Consider the following 20,422-nt stretch of genomic DNA (forward strand, 5'->3'; position numbering starts at 1 on the left):
GAGACACAGGCAGAGGAAGAAGCAGGCACCATGCAGAGAGCCTGATGTGGGACTCGATCCAGGGTCCCCAGGATCACACCCTGGGCTGCAGGCGGCGCTAAACCGCTGCACCACCGGGGCTGCCCAATCTCTAGGTTTCTGAGAAGTAAGGTTGATGATGTATTTCAATGCGGAAAGTGTCTGGGGCACCTGGGTTGCTCAGTGGTTGAGCGTCTGCCTTTGGCTCAGGACGTGATCCTGGGGTCCTGGGATTGAGCCCTACATTGGGCTCCCCACAGGGAGCCTGCTTTTCCCTCTCCTATGTCTCTGCCTCTCTCTCTGTGTATCTCATGAATAAATACATAAAATCTTTAAAACAAAATAAAAAAAAAACAATGTGGAAAGTGTCCTTTATAAAAATAAAATTCCTTCTTTTTACTAGATACCTTGGGTTCTGTTTCATATTAATACTAATTAATGTGTTATTTTGTTATAGGTGTTACTTTTGTAAGTAGAATATAGTTGGACTTAATTTTTTTTTACCCATTCTGAAAGATTATTTTAGAGTGTAGCCCATTTATAATTACTTGCAGGTTCACTTTATCATTTTTATCATCTTGTTGCTCAGTGAACAGGTTTTAAAATTTTTTTCTTCTCTAGAATATTGGGAAAGGAATACAATAAACCATTTTAAAGGTTTATTTATTTTTATAGAAAGATAGTGCATGCATGCATGAGCAAGAGAGAGCAGGGGGAGAGATGGAGAGAGAGGGAGAGAAGAATTTCAACAGATTTGTGCTGAGCATGGAGCCCAACTTGGGGCTCTGATCTTACGACCCTGAGATCATGAGCTGCACCAAAGTCAAGAGTTGGACATTCAACTGACTGAGCCACCCAGGTGCCCCCAATCCATTTAAAATTTACTAAAATAATGTTACTGTGTGAATCAGTGTTTTTAATTTTAAAAATATAGAAAAAATTTGGTATCCCTGGGTGGCTCAGTGGTTTGGCGCCTGCCTTTGGCCTGGGGTGTGATCCTGGAGTCCCGGGATCGAGTCCCATGTCAGGTTCCCTGCATGGAGCCTGCTTCTCCCTTTGTCTGTGTCTCTGCCTCTGTGTTTCTCATGAATAAATAAATAAAATCTTTTTAAAAAATTAAGAATTTTACCTGAAACCTGCTATCCAAATAAAAAACCTAACTATGATGAAATGTCATGCACATGAAACAAAAACATTTAGGCTAAGATTCTTTGACAGTTAGGGGTAGGCCACTGAAGGAAAGTGGATGGAAGACTCCTTTGGTCCCTGTGACTTGGCCATTCTGTCTCAGGAATTCAGCCTGCTGTGTTTACCTGAACAATAGTTTCTACAGTTTTCAGAGCTTCTGACATTTGTATCTTTTTTTGTCTGTCCTATTAAGTACTTTAGGGGCAAGACACTATAAAATCAGGAGTTGGTAACTTCTTGCCATTTAATCTGGAAGCCCCATATACTATTTTTTCATATTCACAAAAACAAAACTAAGTGAAAATAATATTTTTTAAAATGCTAGTGAATGTATCCAAGCAAAAACATAATTCTGGAAAAACACTCAACAGATGTATTTTAGAAGGTAGCAATGGCTCAAAGAAGCAAATGAAAGCAGAGAAAAAAAAAAAAAACAGAGACTAGATTGTAATGGTATTTCCTAGCATTACAGGATGAAGCCAGTGCTATTTTTGGGTTTTCCATGTGCTTCAGGATGGGGAAGATAGTCTTCCTCCAAAACACCTCTAGTGAAATGCCTACACATCATATAACTTGGGAGCTGCATTAAAATTAAAGATAAAAATATACATTTAAAAGGTTGACAAAATTCCAGACTACCTAATGTGAGATAATCAAAAGTGCTGGGCAGCCCTGGTGGCGCAGCGGTTTAGTGCCGCCTGCAGCCCGGGGTGTGATCCTGGAGACCCGGAATCGAGTCCCACGTCGGGCTCCCTGCATGGAGCCAGCTTCTCTCTCTGCCTCTCTTTCGCTCTCTCTGACTAAATAAATAAATAAATAAATCTTTAAAAAAAAAATCAAAAGTGCTAACTAAGCATGTATAGAGTTTATTAAAGCCACATTTATATCAGTCTGTCTATAAATCTTAGGTTTAAGGTAATACTAATTCTTCCCCTCAATAGAGTTAGAAAATTGGGAAAAGTATAATGACCTAATTGAACTGAAAGACATTATCTGCTAAAATGGAGAGCATACAATAGAAAAACTAGAAACATCATTTTTCTAATAGTGTCTGTTGTCAGTACAGTGTCACTCATGATGCTGTGCACATCCAACATCTCCATCTACCTTCATTTATAGGACTTGGTTCAGGCAAGCAGGGAGAGGCTGGTCTGTGTCTAGAGATGGCCCCTAGGCTGTTGGCCACTGACCAAAGGACAGCGCAAACAGGCTGGCCAACAGTTCATGGTAGTACTGTGTGAAAAGCTGTCCTTGGCCAAACTGCTCTCTTGGAAACTTAGAAGAATGGGGAAAATCTGTCAATTGGAAAGACAAGAGACAGAGTAGCTGCGTCACATGAATAAGATTTTGATACTGTAACTTAACTGCAGATCCCTCTTCTTTCTCCAGTCTTTAGTATTTCAGTTCTCATTCACATAAAAAACCCCTCAGTAATAGGATTTAATTTTGAAGTTTATTTATTTATAATATTATTTTTTAAATATTTTATTTATTTATTCATGAGAGACACACAGAAAGAGGCAGAGATATGGACAGAGGGAGAAGCAGGCTCCCTGTGGGGAGCCTGATGCAAGACTCGATCCTGAGCTCCCGGAATCACTCCCTGAGCTGAAGGCAAATGCTCAACCTCTGAGCCACCCAGGTGTCCCTTAAAGTATATTTACAAACACACATCATCGTCACAACTCAGTGAAGTTAAGTGGGATTCAACTAGTCATTTTTGAGATGAGAAAACTGAGGCAGAGGAGGATCAAAGAATTTGTGAAGGTCACATAGCTACTCAAGAGCATAATCACGGTAACAAAAGCTAGCTAGCTGCCTTTCCCCATTAGACCATCACTACTGTTTTTGCTCATAGTTCTTTGTCCCCAAATATTAGCTATGCCAGGAACAACATTGTAAGGCAAAAAAAGCTTCCCTCAGGTTTACCTGTTTCCTGGATGGTGGTTATTGCCTGAGCATTACACTGCAGCTGTAACATGTGCTTCAACATGGCTACTCCCCAGATATTCAACTCCGAATACAAGGCAGGAGGTGCTGCTGTTTCTGGCTTCTTGGAATCGGCTGCTTCGAGCTGCCTGCACAGTGCAGAGACACTTAGAGCACAGAGGAATTTGTATTCTGGGCTATGGTTTTCAGTATGGGCCAAGAGATTGAAGACAGCATTATAGTTATTTTCGTATTTCCCGTTAATATCACATCCTGGAACTGGGATCTTAACTGTTTTGCCATGTCTCTCACCCTCCTCTCCTAGGTCATAATTGAGTATTTGTACCAGATTCTCGCTCTCAGGTGAACACATGTCCTTGTTACTGATCTCACTACAAAGCTTCCTTATGACTTTGCTTGCATCCTCAAATCTAGCTAAAAGAGTCGACCTCAGGGCAATGTGGCAAAAGATACCCAGTGTGAGCAGCAGTCCCCCTAGAGAACACTCTATTTGATGGTAAAGATCCCAGGCCTGCTGCATACACTCATTGCTGCAATACTTCGCATAGCTGCATCCATCACAGGGAACCGTGGCCAGAGTATGCTTCAAACATCGGTGACAGTACAGGTCCCCATTGGTAACTCTGGTATCCCATTTGTTCTCTAGGCCATGATGTAGTCCTGGTGGCATTTCTCCTGGGTTAAGGACACTCACAAAAGCATCCTCCTTCACCAAGAGCTCTCCCGGGAGAATATCTTTTGTAGCAATCAGATAGCGGCCTTTTAAGGGGTCTATGCATAGGCTGACAGATGACGATGCACTGGAAATCTGTTCATTCTCTTCCCTTAGGTCCATATCCTCAAAGGTTTTGGTTAGAGTTGCTGTGTAGGTTTCTGTGAGATTCCCCTTCTCTTGTACCTTTCTTTTCAGACGACAGAGGTTTCTCTGCAGAATTTGAAACTGGGCAGCTGCTAGGGTTGGTTTGGCAGCAAAGTTACTTTCAAGATCCCTGATGGTCTGGCCTGCCTCCTGCAGTCTCCCCAGGGTTACCAGACATTCGGTCTTACGCAACATCACCTTGGGTTGCAATCTTTCTGGATACCCATGCATCTGTGCTCTCGTGATATCTTTAAGACACATCTGAAAACAGAAAAGAAATCCTCAAATGACCCTTGGTCCTGACTCTTCAATGTCTACTGAAAATTTCAACAAAAATCTACAGGAAAATTAATGATGATTAAAAATGGAGCAATTACCACCATGTGCTTATTTCTTTAAGTCATATTCTACTTTCTGATCTTTTGAGTGATTAAGTAATACTTGCTGAAGATACTGTTTGTCTTATTAAATATTCCTGTTTTGAGGGGAAAAAAGTCTTACAGATAGAAGAATTGCAGTGATTAACAGGGTAGGCTTAGAAGGATCTGAGTTCCACTACTGATTGCCTTAGTAGCTGTATGATGTTGTGCAGCAGCTAAATTTCTCAGTGTCTTAGTATTCTTATCTGAAAAACAGGGATACTTCACAGGGTTGCTTTAAGGATGAAATAAGGTAATATAAAAAAAAGAAATAAGGTAATATATCTAAGCTGCTAAAAAGAGTATCTGGAACAATGTATGTATTTAATGTATCATAATTAAGGGAAATAGAAATAACCAATATAGGAAAGTTATAAAGGGTTAAATATTTCACAAGTTCTTCCAACTGTTGTTCTCAATTATCTAGGACTTTTTTGCTTAGGGCCAACAGTTCAACTCTTGCTTCTTTTCTTTTACTTTATTTTATTTTATTTTTAGAGAGAGAGAGGGTAAGAGTGAGTGTGGGGAGGGAAAAGGGAAAGGGAAAAAGAATCTTAAGTAGGCTGCACGATCCAGTGAAAATCCTGATGTGGGGCTCAATCTCAGGACCCTGAGATCATGACCTGAGTTGAAATCAAGAGTCAGACACCCAACCAACTGAGCCACCCAGGTGCACCCTCTTGGCTTGTCTCTTTTGGTTCCAAGGGCAGTAAGTGTGAACTTGTGATTATTCAAATAGTTCTTAACTCTAGGGTGTATTTTAAAGGTTCCTGTGGAATTCCAAAATGGACGTATCAAAATGACATTGAGGTTTGTCTTTAGACCTCAATTAGGGAAGGAGAAGAAAGACCACTCCCTCATAAGCATACACAGGTGTTTCAGTGCAAATTTTACTAGCCCATTCAAAATGCGTATTGAAGGTGGGCTGTATTACTGCAGGGATAATCTTGAACATGCTCTACTTATTAAGAAACAAACAAGTAAACAGTTTGCAAACACTTGTAACCTGAAGTATTATTAGCAACATATCTCACAGCTAATCTCCACACTAAGAACCGGAGACCCACTGGATATAGTCCATGGCCCTGTGCCATGTGCCATGACTCTTGTCAACCAATACTACCCCACGCAATCACCTGTGATAGGTAAAATGAAATAGGAGAAAGAGAAAAATGAATCAGAAGAATAAATTTGGGAGGATACCAATTTTCTTCCAATTCAACCAACTGCAGCACGGTCCAGTTTGAGTGCTCTTAGATAGGAGCAGAGATGAAGGTCTAGTCTTCCAGTGAACCCCCTACAGATCCTCTCCAATCACACCAGACACCCTAATACTCACTTCATACTGATCCAGGTAGAAGAGGGCTGCAGAGCGATTGGCATAACACAGTGAAATGTCTACAGTGTGAGGCCTTGAATGTGATATTCCCTGCAAAACAATGAACCGGTTAAAGATATAAATGAAAACTAGCATTTTATTTATTTTTTTTTATTATTATTTTTTTTTTAATTTACGATAGTCATACAGAGAGAGAGAGAGAGGCAGAGACACAGGCAGAGTGAGAAGCAGGCTCCATGCACCGGGAGCCCGACGTGGGATTCGATCCCGGGTCTCCAGGATCGCGCCCTGGGTCAAAGGCAGGCGCCAAACCGCTGCGCCACCCAGGGATCCCGAAAACTAGCATTTTAAAACATAACCTCTACCCCCAACATGGGCTTGAACTCTTGAGATCAAGAGTCTCACGCTCTACCTGCTGAGCCAGCCAGGCAGCTAGGAGCTCTGAAAACTAGTATTTTTATTTTTTTATTATTTTTAAAAGATTTTATTTATTTATTTGAGAGAGAGGGGGAGAGAGGGAGCAAGCAAGCACATGAGTGGGCAGGGGCAGAGAGAGGGAGCAGACTCAATGCTGAGCATAGAGCCTGCCAAAGTGGGGCTTTATCCCCGGACTCCAGGATCATGACCTGAGCGGAAGACAGATGCTTAAGCAACTGAGCCACTTAGGTGGCCCTGAAAACTCACATTTTTAAAGTTTTTTTTTCCCCCCAGATAATAAGAGGTCTCCTATGAAAGATGGAATGAAATTGCGAAAGTTACTGGATCTTTGTGCTTCAGCTCCATTTTTTTTTGAGATTTTATTTATGAGAGACAGAGAGAGAGAGAGAGAGAGAGAGAGAGAGAGAGAGAGAGAGGCAGAGAGAGAAGCAGGTTCCATGCAGGGAGCCCGATGTGGGACTCGATCCCGGGGCTCCAGGATCACGCCCTGGGCTGAAGGCAGGTGCTCAACCGTTGAGCCACCCAGGGATCCCCCTCAGCTCCATTTTTAACTACGTTAGAGCAAAGCTGAGAAAATCAAGTGAGGAAATAAATATTCAAAGCAATTGAACACAGAAGTATCAGACAGAGCTTCAGCTACAAACCAAGTGAACTATAAATGAAAATGGAAGAAAACATTAGAAGCACAAATGTGCACATAACAAGAATGAGTGGCACAAATAAAAATTCACAAAAGAAGAAACACTAATGATATTTATTTCTTAGAAAACAAATAGTTAATTCATTTGCAGATAGCAAAATATATGAAAACAAAGGCACACAAGATTTCCCTTTTTCCTATCACCAGATTGGCAAAGATGAGTAACTATTAGAAAAGCAGCATCTCAAATCACTGGACAAAAGATAGGGATTATTCAATAAAAGTACTGTGACAAATAGGTAGCAAGTTGGCCCTCTAATTATGATAAACCTTTCATCAGGATAAATTCCAAATGGATCAAAATCTTTTTTTTTTTAAGATTTTATTTATTTATTCATGAGAGACAGAGAGCAGCAGAGACACAGGCAGGGAGCCCAATGTAGGACTTGATTCTAAGACCCCAGGATCACACCCTGAACCAAAGGCAGATGCTTAACCGCTGAGCCACCCAGGTGTCCCTGGATCAAAATACTAATGTAAAAAATGAAACTCTTAGAGCACTAGAAGGAATTGTAGGAATAAACTAAAGTGATGCTAGAGTGAAGAATCCCCCCATGTTTTTTAAAGTTATTTATTTATTTATTTATTTACTTACTTACTTAGAGCACGAGCAAGGCTGACGGGCAGAGGGAGAGGGAGAAGCAACTCCCCACTGAGCAGGAAGCCGGATACGGGGTTCGATCCCAGGACCCCAGGATCCTGACCTGAGCCAAAGGCAGATGCTTAACTATCTGAGCCACCCAGGCACCCCAAAGAATCCCTTTCTAACTATGACACAAAACCCAGAGGTCACGAAAGGTTAATAAATTTGACTATATAAAACTGTTCTTTACAGCAAAAACCAATAAAAGCAACATCAAAAGGCAAACATTGAACCGGAAAAAGTATCTACAACTCATAGCACAAGCAAAGGGCTCATTTCTTTACTTTATGATTAGATCCTACAGATCAATAAAATGATGACCAATAATTCAATAGGAAAAGAAGCAAATGATATGAATAGATAGTTCTAATGGGAAATAAAAATGGCTCATAAACATATGAAAAAGTGCTCAACCTCATTCGTAATCAGCAAAATGCAAATTAAAACTCTACTGGATCTTGAAAACATTATTGTAAGGGAAATAAGCCAGAAAGAAAAGAACAAATTCACTTACATGAGGTACTTGGAATTGGCAGTATCACAGAGATAGAAAGTAGAACAGAGGTTGTCTGGGGTGAGGGGGAGGGAGGTATGGTGAGTTACTGTTTGTTTAATGGGCACAGAGTTTGTTTTGGTTGATGAGAATGTTCTGGAAATGTTTAATGGTGATGGCTGCACAACACTGTGAATATACTTAATGTCACTGCACTGTAGACTTAAAAATGGTTAAAATGGAACATTTTATGTAATGTATATTTTACAATAAAAAAAGTTTTCATCTGATAAACTGGAGAAAAAAATCCAACTCTACTGAGATGCCATTTTTCACCTATCAGATGGGCAAAGATAAATGCAACTGACAGCACAGTGAGTTGTCTAAGGAGTGGTGGGTAAGGGGGCATTTTCATAGGTAGCTAGGGGGAGTATAAGTTGGTCTCATGATAATGAAGGGCAAGTTAGCAATATATATATAGTTCATTTACATCTGTATCATTTATATCTCCATTACACCAGCAATTCCTCTTCTAGGAATTTATCCTACAGATAATAAGCACTTACCCTAGAGATATGTGCAAAATAACATATGCACAATTTCTCAACATGGAGTTTTTTTTTGTTTTTGTTTTTTTAAGATTTTATGTATTTGAGAGAGAGAGAGAGCAAGTGAGCACAGAGTGGAGAAGCAGACTTCCCACTGAGCAGAGAGCCCAACATGGGGCTTGATCCCAGGACCCTTGAGATCATTACCTGAGCTGAAGGCAGACACTTAACCAACTGAGCTACTCAGGTGCCCTTCAACACAGAGTTGTTTGGAGCAAAAGATAGGAAACAACTTAGATCAAATATATATTGATCTATAGGACACTGGTTAAATTACTATACTATAAATTACTATACATCCATATTATGGAATATCACATACCTATAAAAAAAGAATAAGGAAGCTCTTAATGTACTGATATAGAATGATCTTCCAGATACTATAAAGTGAAAAAAGCATGGGTCTGAACAGTGTATACAGACTGTTATTTACATACAGAGTGTATGTGTGTGCAGGAATGAGAATTTGTATTTATTTACATATGCCAAAGTACCTCTGGAAAGATACATTAAAAATTTTTTTTAAAAGATTTTATTTATTTATTCATGAGAGAGACAGAGAGAGGCAGAGGGAGAAGCGGCTCCATGCAGGGAACCCGATGTGGGACTCGATCCCGGGACTCCAGGATCAAGCCCTGGGCCGAAGGCAGGCGCTAAACTGCTGAGCCACCAGGGATCCCCAGGAAAGATACATTTTTAAAAAAGATTTTATTTATTTGAGAGAGAGAGCAGGAGTATGAGGACGAAGGAGACTCCCACTGAATAGGGAGTCTAACATGAGGCTCGATCCCAGGACCCCAGGATTATGACCTAAGCAAATTATGACGCTTAACCAACTGAGCCATACAGGTGTCCCAAGATACATTTTTTAAAAAGATTTATTTCTTTTGAGAGAGAGAGCGTGATCAGAGGGAGGTGCAGAGGGAGAGAGAATCTGCAGCAGACTCAGTGCTGAGCACTGAGCACAGAGCCCAAGGCAGGGCTTGATCCCACAACCCTGAGATCACAACCTGAGTTGAAATCAAGAGTTGGACTCTTAACCAAACTGGGTTGAAACACCCAGGTGGGGTGGCGCAGCGGTTTGGCGCCTGCCTTTGGCCTGGGGTGCGATCCTGGAGACCCGGGATCGAGTCCCACGTCGGGCTCCCGGTGCATGGAGCCTGCTTCTCCCTCTGCCTGTGTCTCTGCCTCTCTCTCTCTCTCTGTGACTATCATAAGTAAATAAAAAAAAAAAAAAAAAAGAAACACCCAGGTGCCCCTGGAAAGATATACTTAACAGTGCTAGCTTCTGGTGTTGGGTAAAAGGTGGCTAGGGGACAGAAGAAATAGACTGTATTGTATATATACTCTTATACCTTTCGAGTTCAAACTATGTAAACATATTTCCTATTCAAAAAGAAATAGATAAAATAATAAAATCTTAATAACTAGTATTGCTTAGGATATAGAAAAATGAATGTTCCTTTGCTTTACTAGAAAGGTTAACTAGTTCTTTTTAATTTTTTTTAATTTATTTATTTATGATAGTCTCACAGAGAGAGAGAGAGAGGCAGAGACATAGGCAGAGGGAGAAGCAGGCTCCATGCACCGGGAGCCCGACGTGGGATTAGATCCCGGGTCTCCAGGATCGCGCCCTGGGCCAAAGGCAGGCGCCAAACCGCTGCGCCACCCAGGTATCCCTATTAACTAGTTCTTTTCTAGAAAACAATTCAGTATCAAGTACCAAAAGCCTTAAAGAAATACATTCAATTGACCCAGCAATTGTTCTTCTGGGAATTTATCCTAAGAAAACAATCAGATGTGTAAAAATATTTACATAGAAAGACACTCCTTTGTAGCTTTATAAACAGTACCAAGCAATCTGCCAACATTAGATGTTAAATCAAGTATAGTTCTTTGTAATGGAACACTAAGCTAGCCGTAAAAAATTATGTACTAGTGGAAAATTTAATAACACGAGAAAATGGTCATAATAAATTGTTGAGGGGAAAAAAGCAGGTTACAAAACAGTAAGTGTAGCATTATCCCAATTTTGTCAAAGCAAAACATATTTTCAGAGGAAAAAGCATCTGGATGGATATAAGCAAAAATGTTAACAGTGCCTATCATTGACTATGGGATTTTTTTTTTTTTTACTCCTTATGCTTCTATTTTCCAAGTAAATTACAAAATGTAGTACTTTTATAATCAGATAAAAACAAAAAATATTATTTTTAAAAAGAAAATAGCCACTTTGTAGGAAATCATGAAGTACCATAATCACCAAAAATACTAGCTTCATGAAATAGGAAGGCTCATCTCCCACCACATCCAGAGCAAACCTTAATTTTTTGTATGATTTCGTTTTTTTACTTGTTTTCCTTGAGCTTTCCATGTGATCACATTTCTGATGTACATGCATAGAGCTGAAGAGATTAGCTATGAAAAAGAACTATTAAGCCATTTATTAGTGTATCATTACATCCAATGAGACTTTATTCATCAGCATTCACTAATGTTTACATTATTCAACTAAATACATAATGTCATAACATTACAACCCCTGCCTTTATCAGTTAACCAAGGCTGTTGTACAAGTCTGATAGTTTTGGAAAACTCATTCCAAGAATTAAGTTTAGCCCTGTTACAGATTCAGAGTAGGGGTACCCTTCAAATTCACACTCATTCTTTCAATACACAAGATCACAGACCTCGTGCAGGACATTGGCACATTCTTCCTCTAGGCATATATTTATCTCTTAAATATTATGGAAGGAAGTCTCTCAGGGATCTTGTTTCAGTTTGAACCATGGAAGCAGGAAAATCAGAGCAGCAGACTGTTAAAAACCACTCTTTTTCATCAAAACCTAGTTCAGTGATGCTTAGTGTGATTGTTTTTAAAGATTTATTTATTTGAGAGAGACAGAGAGAGAGAGAGAGAGAGAGAGAGAGAGCAAGCATTAGCAGGGGGGTGAAGGGCAGAGGGAGAGGGAGAAACAGACTCCTCACTGAGCAGGGAGACAGATTCAGGACTCAATCAAAGTACTTCGAGATCATGACCTGAGCCAAAGGCGGATGCTCAACCGAGCCACCCAGGTGCCCCCTTTGTGTAATTTTAAATACAGGCAATACTTTGTTTTATGTGCTTCATAGACATGGCTTTTTAATTTTTTAATTTTTATTTTTTACAATGAATTAAAGGTTTGTGGCAAGCCTGCACTGAACAAGTCTATCAGCTCCACGTAACAGCAGTTGCTCACATTGTGTCTCTGTGTCACATTTTATTAATTCTTGCAATATTTCAAACTGTTCATCATTATTATATTTGTTATGGTGAGCTGTGATCAGTGATGACTTGCTAAAAGCAATAAAGTATTTTTAAATTAAGGTATGTACATTTTTTTTAAAGATTTTATTTATTTTTTCATGAGAGACACAGAGAGAGAAGGAGAGAGAGAGAGGCAGAGACACAGGCTGAGGGAGAAGCAGGCTCCACGCAGGGAGCCTGACGTGGGACTTGATGCCAGGTCTCCAGGATCACGCCCTGGGCCGAAGGCGGTGCTAAACCACTGAGCCCCCCAGGCCGCCCTGTACATTGTTTTTTTTTATATAGAATGCTATTGCACACACAGATAATGGTATGGTATAAACAACTGTTATGCATACTGAAAAATAAAAAAAATTCATTTGATTGCTTTACTGCAGTAGTCTGGGACCAAAGCCACAATATCTCCTAGGTATTTCTGTATCTGTTGACAACCTTCAAAAGAGTTCAAATAGGCTGTGGCAATTGAGTTTATTTTCCTTTCAAACTTAATCTAAGTCATACTGGTTGTAAAATAACATTGTGACTAACCAAAAATCCAGCTGCTCTCTAAATTGGGACTACCAACCCAACAGCCTCATCAGTCATCAGATAAAAATGGCACACAAGTCAATGGCAGCTGACAGACATGGGCAAGGCTGAGCCAGGGGTCCAATAAGCCTAGAGTGCTACAAGGAGTCTGAGGGAATTTGAGAATAGAAGTTTCTGGGTGGAATTTAAAGACATACTTACAAACTACCCATGGTTTTGGCACATAACCAACAGCAGAATTCTACCAGTTTTCTTTTTCAGATTCAATTCACAAATAATAAAGCAATTCAGAATTCAGCAGGAAGGTTCTATCTTCTGAAGAAATATGCATTGCTAAATTGTTAACATAGCCCCTCCTGCCGAGATGGGGTTGCCTTACCTTAGAGTACAGCACTGTGGCTCCCACATAATCCTTCTTCTGAAATTTTTTGTTTCCTTCTTCTCTGTAGAAAGGGGGAGCATTAGGGTCCTTTCCCACAAAGTAACCTCTAGACAGATTGTTCAAAAAGATCTCATCCTCAGGCCTTCATGAAGAAACAAACAAAAAAAGCACAAATTTGTTATTTCAAGGGAAACTCCTAGCCACTGAACTTGAAATGGGAGGGAAGACCCGCAAAACACTGGGACATGAGGCTCTCTGGATCATGTCATGTCAATGGGGAATGAACCCTCCCCATTGGTCTCAGCGACAGAGAGACTGGAATTTCTACTTAGAGGACAGAATGCTGATTTTTTGTTTTATAATTACCAGCCAGTGAACCAAACCTTCAATAATACATCATAAAAAGGCTTGGGTGTGGGAATAACACAATACATGGAGTCTTTGTTCCAGAGTATTCTCCACCTAAACTATGTTGAAAATACTTGAGTGAACGGCTGACAGAGGGAGGAAAGTGGGGGCGGGGGGAGAGTGGGGCAAGAAGGGAAGGGTGAAAATGAGAATGAATCATAAAATAATAAAGTGTTAACATTTGGGGAAACTGAAAAAAGATGTTGAAAATAAATCAGAGGCCCAAAATGGCATCACTGAGGTTATGGCCTCAAGACAGTAAACCAAGACTTAATAACTAAGCTGAGTGCAGTTTCAAGACTCCAGAATATGGGAATCTCCCTGTCAGCACTAGGAAATTTACTGATAGACCCTCTCTGTTCCCCTTAGGAGGGTGACTTTGCCTAGAACAATGGATTCTTTGCTAATGATTTCCTTTTTTCCAGTCCTTCTCTATCTACTTGCTAGATGGGAAGTTGAAGTCAATTTGATTTTTAAAATTTACTTGGTTAACTTTTTTTAAGATTTTATCCATTCATTCATGAGAGACACAGAGACACTATATAATATGTATAACACAGATAGAGAGAGGCAGAGACACAGGCAGAGGGAGAAACAGGCTCCATGCAGGGAGCCCGACTCATAACTTGAACCCGGGTCCCCAGGATCAGGCCCTGAGCCCAAGGTGGCGCCAAACCACTGAGCCACCCGGGCTGCACAACTTTTTGTTATTTTTAACAAAGGATATCACACAGCAATTCTTGGTACTATTTTTGCAACTAATTCTGAAATTATTTCAATTTGAAAAGCTAATAAAAGAAGTATACAAATGCTCTATAAAATTAACAAAGTTCATCTAATACATAAATACATAAAAACACAAAGTTTAATACATAAATACACAAAGTTGATCTAACACACAAATACATACACTAGCAGTGAGAATATACCTTTCTTCTAACAAGGAGAAATAGTATAGAATACCCTAGATTCTGGGCAGCCTGGGTGGCTCAACAGTTTAGCACCAGCTTCAGCCCAGGGCATGATCCTGGAGACCTGGGATGGAGTCCCACATCAGGCTCCCTGCATGGGGCCTGCTTCTCCCTCTGCCTCTGTCTCTGTCTCTGCCTCTCTCTCTCTCTCTCTCTCTCTCTCTCTCTCTCTCACTCTCTCTGTGTGTCTCTCATGAATGGATAAATAAAATCTTAAAAAAAAATACCCTAGATTCTCTCTTTGACTGTAAAGCAATAAAGTAAAATATGTATAACATGAAAACTAAAAATTCTCTCAAGCAACTCTTGGGTCAAAAAAATCAAAATCAAAATTACAATGTTTAGAAAAGTATCTTTCAAATTTTTGTTTACAAAGACCCATAATAAGAAATATCTTTTACACTAGTGATTCAGTATGATGCAACTGTACATGTATATATTGAAATTTCATAAAACATTACTATGTAATGAGTTAATATCAGATATTTTATTAATATTTAAATATAATACAGAAAAACTCAGCTAACACAAAAAGGAAAATTAGAAAAGATTTTATTTAGCTTAAAAGGTACATTTGGGACACCTGGGTGGCTCAGTCAGTTTACTCCCCAATTCTTAATTTTGGCTCAGGTCACAATCTCAGGGTCCTGGGATCCAGCCCAGTGTCGGACTCTGCACTCAAAACAGAGTCTGATTGTCCCTCTCCCTCTGCTCCTCCCTGTGCTTGCGCTAAAATAAATGAATATAATCTTAAACAAACAAAAAAGTGTGCTTGCCTGTTCTAAATTTATTCTAGTCCAAAACATTATGAGGACTATACCCCATGTGTTTCTGGTACATTATAGAGATCGTTCTTTTTTTTTTCTGTTTTTTTTTTTTTGTTGTTGTTGTTGTTTCAAATTAGGTTAACCCTGAAAATCCTAGTCCAAACAAAAAGATTGTGGTGAATAATAACAGCAAAATGCTTCTTGGCTAACAATGGATATTCTTTATCTTACTCCAAAAACGATGATAAATTCAATGTTGTATAATTGTTCTTTAGTGCAATTAAGAACTAAGCTGCAATAATTCATTCTTTTCTTTAGACACCAAGTTAATTCTGTAATTGATTCAAAGTTGTTGCTGTTGTTTTTTAAGATTTTATTTACTTATTCATGGGAGACACAGAGAGAGGCAGAGACACAGGCAGAGGGAGAAGCAGGCTCCATGCCGGGAGCCTGATGTGGAACTCGATCCCAGGACTCCAGGATCACACCCTGGGCTGAAGGCAGGCACTCAACTGTTGAACCACCAGGCATCCCTGATTCAAAGTTTTGAAAAGCAAATGGATGCTCTAACTTTTTTTTTTTAATTTAAAATTTTCTTCTGGGAATAGTATGATAAAACAATTTGAGGAGGTGAGATAAAACAATTTTTCTAATTAATATTTTATGGTGGTAAAATACACATTTTTGTTCTTTTGTCAAAATTTACATATTTTGACATTTACATTTTAGCCATTTTTGAGTGTACAGTTCAGGGCATTAGGTACATTCACAACATTGTGCAATCATCACCATCATCTATTTCTAGAACTTTGCCACCATCCCAAACTGAAACTCTGTACTCATTAAAAGATAACTCCCCATTCTTCCCCCTCCCTAGCCGCTGGTGACCTCTATTCTATGTTCTGTCTCTATAAATTTGTCTGCTCTAGGTACTTCAGATAGGTGGAATCATATAATTCCTTTCCTTTTATGCCTGGTTTATTTCACTTAGCATACTATTCCCAAGACTCATCCTTGTTGTAGCATATACTAGAATTTCATCTCCTCTTATGGATGAATAATAGTCTATTGTATTATACATTTTGTTTATCCATTCATCTGTGGATGGACATTTGGGTTGTTTCCATTTTCGGCTATGAAAAATACTGCCATGAACATTGGCATGCAAATATCTTTTAAGTTCTATTTTCAATTCTTTGGGGTATAAATACGTAAGTCAGGTTGCTGGATCATACAGTAATTTTAGTTTTAATTTTTTGAGGAATTATAACATTCTCTATAATGACTATACCACTTTACGTTCTCACCATCAGTGTACAAGGGCTCTAGTTTCTCCACATTCTCTCCGATGTGTGCTATTTTCTGTTTTTTTCTCTAGTAGCCATCCTAATGAATGTGAGGTGCTATCTCATTGTAGTTTTGATTTGCATTTCCCTGGTGATTCCCTGGTGATTGGTGACGTTAAGAGCACCTTTTCATATTGTTGACCATTTATATATCCTCTTTGGAGAAATGTCTACTCTAGTTCTTTGCCCATTTTTTAAAAAAAGGTCATTTATTCATTTGAGAGTGAGAACACAAGCAGGGGGTGGGTCAGAAGAGGGAGAAGCAGACTACCAGCTGAGCAGGGTGCCCAACTCAGGGCTTGATCTAGGACCTGAGCAGAAGTTAGACACTTTATCCACCTGAGCCACACAGGTGTCCCTTTTGCCCATTTTTAAATCAGGTTGTTTGTTCTCTTGTTGTTGAGTCTAAGAGTTCTCTATTTATTCCAGCTATTAATCCCTTATCAGATGTGTGATTTACCAATGTCTCTCCCATTCTGTGGGTTGCCTTTTTTAAAAAAATCTTTTTTATTTTTTTAAGTAATCTCTCTGCCTAATGTGGGGCTCGAACTTACAACCCCACGGTCAAGAGTCACATGCTTTACTGACTGAGCCAGCCAGGTGCTTCTCTGTGGGTTGCCTTTTTACTCTATTGATATTGTCTTTTTATGTACAAAGTGTTTTAATTTTCACGAAGTCCAATTTGTCTATCTTTCCTTTTGTTGCAGTGTCTTCAGTGTTATACCCAAGAAAATACTGTCAGCTGATGTCATAAGCTGTTGCTTTAAATTTTCTTCTAAAAAGTTTATAGTTTTAGAACTGAAGTTTAGATCCTTGGGCTATTTTGAGTTAGCATTTGTAAACAGTATAAGGTAAAGGTCCAAATCATTCTTTCCGTGTGGATTCTAATTAGGGAGCAGACAGAAAAACAAGTTTCTTCCTCTTCCAATCTTTTTTCTCTCTAGACCCCTACAGAGTAAAGCCTCCTTACATGGAGTCAACTGGCAAAGCATCAAGTTCTTGCCTTAGCACAGAGTACAGGGGACTGAGAATGGACCTATTGTTTCTCAATAGCTTATTAACTCCCATACATCCATATATACATATTTTCTCTTGAACCATTTTAAGGTAAGTATAATCATCATGAAAGTTCACCTCTAAGCATTTTAGCAGGCCTCTACTAAGAATAAGGACATTTTATTTTTTTTTAAAGATTTTATTTATTTATTCACGACAGACACAGAGGGAGAGAGAGGCGGAGACACAGGCAGAGGGAGAAGCAGGCTCCATGCAGGGAGACCGATGTGGGACTTGATCCCGGGTTCCCAGGATCACACCCCGGGCCGAAGGTGGCACTAAACTGCTGGGCCACTGGGGCTGCCCAAGAATAAGGACATTTTATAACTTGATATCACACACTATCATTATCACACCTAAAAAAATTAACACTAATTCAAATATTTAAATTTAAAATTTCCTGATTGAGGGGGGTATCCCTGGGTGGCTCAGCGGTTTAGCGCCTGCCTTTGGCCCAGAGTGTGATCCTGGAGTCCCAGGATCGAGTCCCACATAAGGCTCCCTGCATGGAGCCTGCTTCTCCCTTGAGGTGCCTATGTCTCTGCCTCTCTATCTCTCGTGAATAAATAAATACAATCTTTAAAAAAAATAAATATGGGATCCCTGGGTTGCTCAGCGGTTTAGCGTCTGCCTTTGGCCCAGGGCGTGATCCTGGAGTCCCGGGATCCAGTCCCATGTCAGGCTCCTGGCATGGGCCTGCTTCTCCCTCCTCCTGTGTCTCTGCCTCTCTCTCTCTCTAGGTCTATCATAAATAATCTTTTTTTTATTTTTTAATTTTTTTTTATTTTTTTTGGTTTTATTTATTTATGATAGGCACACAGTGAGAGAGAGAGAGGCAGAGACACAGGCAGAGGGAAAAGCAGGCTCCATACACCGGGAGCCTGACGTGGGATTCGATTCCGGGTCTCCAGGATCATGCCCTGGGCCAAAGGCAGGCACTAAACCGCTGCGCCACCCAGGGATCCCCCATAAATAATCTTTAAAAAAATAAATAATAAATAAATAAATAAAATTTTCTTATTCCCAAAACATCTTTTATGTTCTTCCTTTGTCTCAACCAGATCTACAATCAAAATTGTTTTTTTTTTTTTTTAAGATTTTATTTATCTATTTTAGAGAGAAAGAGAGCAGGCAGGGGGAGGACTAGAGGGAGGACCATCAAACTGTGCTGAGATCAAGGCCTGAGCTGAAATCAATAGTCAGTAGTAGCTCAATTGACTGAGCCACTCAGGGACCCCAAGAATCAAAGTTTTATTTTTATTTTTATTTTATTTTATTTTATTTTTTTAGAATTAAAGTTTTAATGTACTACATTTAGTTGTTATTTCTCTTCAGTCTCTTTTGAGATAATCTTACAATTTTTTTGTTTTTCATGACTGACTTTTTCAAAGACTTAAGGCCAGGAAATGTTCTATGCTATAGCTTTGTCTCATTGCTTCCTCATGATTAGATTCAGATTAAACAATTCTTGTCAAGGACATTAGTACATAATTAAATTTGTATACTTCTTATTGCTTCAAGTCAGGAGACATAATGTCAAGCAGTTCCCACTACTGGTGATGCTAATTTTGGTCGCTTGGTCAAAGTGGTGACTGTGGATCTCTCCAATGTAAAGATACATTTCCCCTTGTACTTAACAAGTAATATATGGGCTGTACTTTGAGGCCATGTGAATAACTTATTCCAGTAGTCTTTCTTCTAGTGCCTTGAACATCCACTAATAATCATTGCCAGAATCAGTTATTATCCTGGGTTAGAAGATGGTGATTTTTTAGTTCTATCATTATTTCTAAATTTATTAACTGGCATTCTTCGGTAAAGACAAATCCTTCCTTCTTTATTTTGTCTTTGAGTATCACTATAGACTTAAAAGAATTCAATGTTAGAAACTATTATAATACCTTTTGATGCTCCATTTGTCCTAAATTTGGCCAGTGGGAACCTCTTCAGGTTGGTTCTTATGTTCTTTTTTTATATATAAATCCATTGGTCTTTGAGTGCTTCCTTGCTTTCTGGCACAACAAGGTATGTTAGTTGAATCAGTACAAAATCAAAACAAACTATGTAGATAATGAGTCTATTTCAGATTTCCTAGGAAACTGTGCAATATTATTAACTGTAGGGGAGGGTCATCACCTCAAAAGGTCTTTGATATTGATAAAAGTTACCTATTTTGGGAAAACATTCCTCAAAGATTGTAAACCAGCAAGAAAGAAAAGTATATCTGTCTTTAAACTTTAAAGGTCCAATTCATACTGTTTTTTAATGGGCATGCATATAGAAATTAGACATTTAAATATTTTAGTCAGTTTAGATTATGATTGAATGGTTTTACAAACAAGTCTTCAGAGTTAACTTGTTCTAAGTAAAGCAGTTTGGGGATGAAGCAGTGAGAGATACATGGAAAAAATTAAAATGGAGGTAATTATTAACTCCAGGGAAAACAAGAGTTATACAAGAAGAAATATGGGCAGTCCAGGTGGCTCAGCGGTTTAGCGCCCCCTTCAGCCCAGGGCGTGATCCTGGAGTCCCGGGATCGAGTCCCGCACTGGGCTCCCGGTATGGAGCCTGCTTCTTCCTCTCCCTCTGCCCCCGCCCCCTCTGTGTCTCTCATGAATAAATAAATACAATCTTAAAAAAAAAAAGAGAGAGAGAGAAATGTAATTCCAACTCTATTTCTTGGTCCAATGAGTAGTATTTACATAGACATTTGTTTAACAAATATTATATTCTATTGGTCATATTACACTACAAACTATAATACAGTTATGAAGATGAGGCAAAAACAAAGGATATATATGTGGTTTAGAGTTAAGAGAGCAAAATTTGATACCTAAATTTAAAAATTCAAAAAATAACAGTATTAGCATACTATTTAGAAATGAAATTAAAGGGATCCCTGGGTGGCGCAGCGGCTTGGCGCCTGCCTTTGGCCCAGGGCGTGATCCTGGAGACCCGGGATCGAGTCCCATGTCGGGCTCCCGGTGCATGGAGCCTGCTTC

The 20,422-nt window shown here is 39.3% G+C and overlaps 1 protein-coding gene across 1 annotated transcript in view; it reads right to left on the reverse strand.

The window, feature by feature from the left end:
• The window catches only part of SMYD4 (SET and MYND domain containing 4), a 61,110-nt gene that overhangs the window by 17,655 nt on the left and 23,033 nt on the right, over nt 1–20,422 (reverse strand). Inside the window, exons 3-5 of the mRNA XM_055334862.1 lie at nt 12,870–13,014; nt 5,774–5,863; nt 3,136–4,276 (exon numbers count right to left, since the gene is read on the reverse strand). Of these exons, the coding sequence (XP_055190837.1) occupies nt 3,136–4,276; nt 5,774–5,863; nt 12,870–13,014 (1,376 nt within the window). The remainder of the gene's footprint in view (nt 1–3,135; nt 4,277–5,773; nt 5,864–12,869; nt 13,015–20,422) is intronic.

Source organism: Nyctereutes procyonoides, unplaced genomic scaffold, assembly GCF_905146905.1.
Source record: "Nyctereutes procyonoides isolate TBG_1078 unplaced genomic scaffold, NYPRO_anot_genome, whole genome shotgun sequence".
NCBI lineage: Eukaryota > Metazoa > Chordata > Mammalia > Carnivora > Canidae > Nyctereutes > Nyctereutes procyonoides.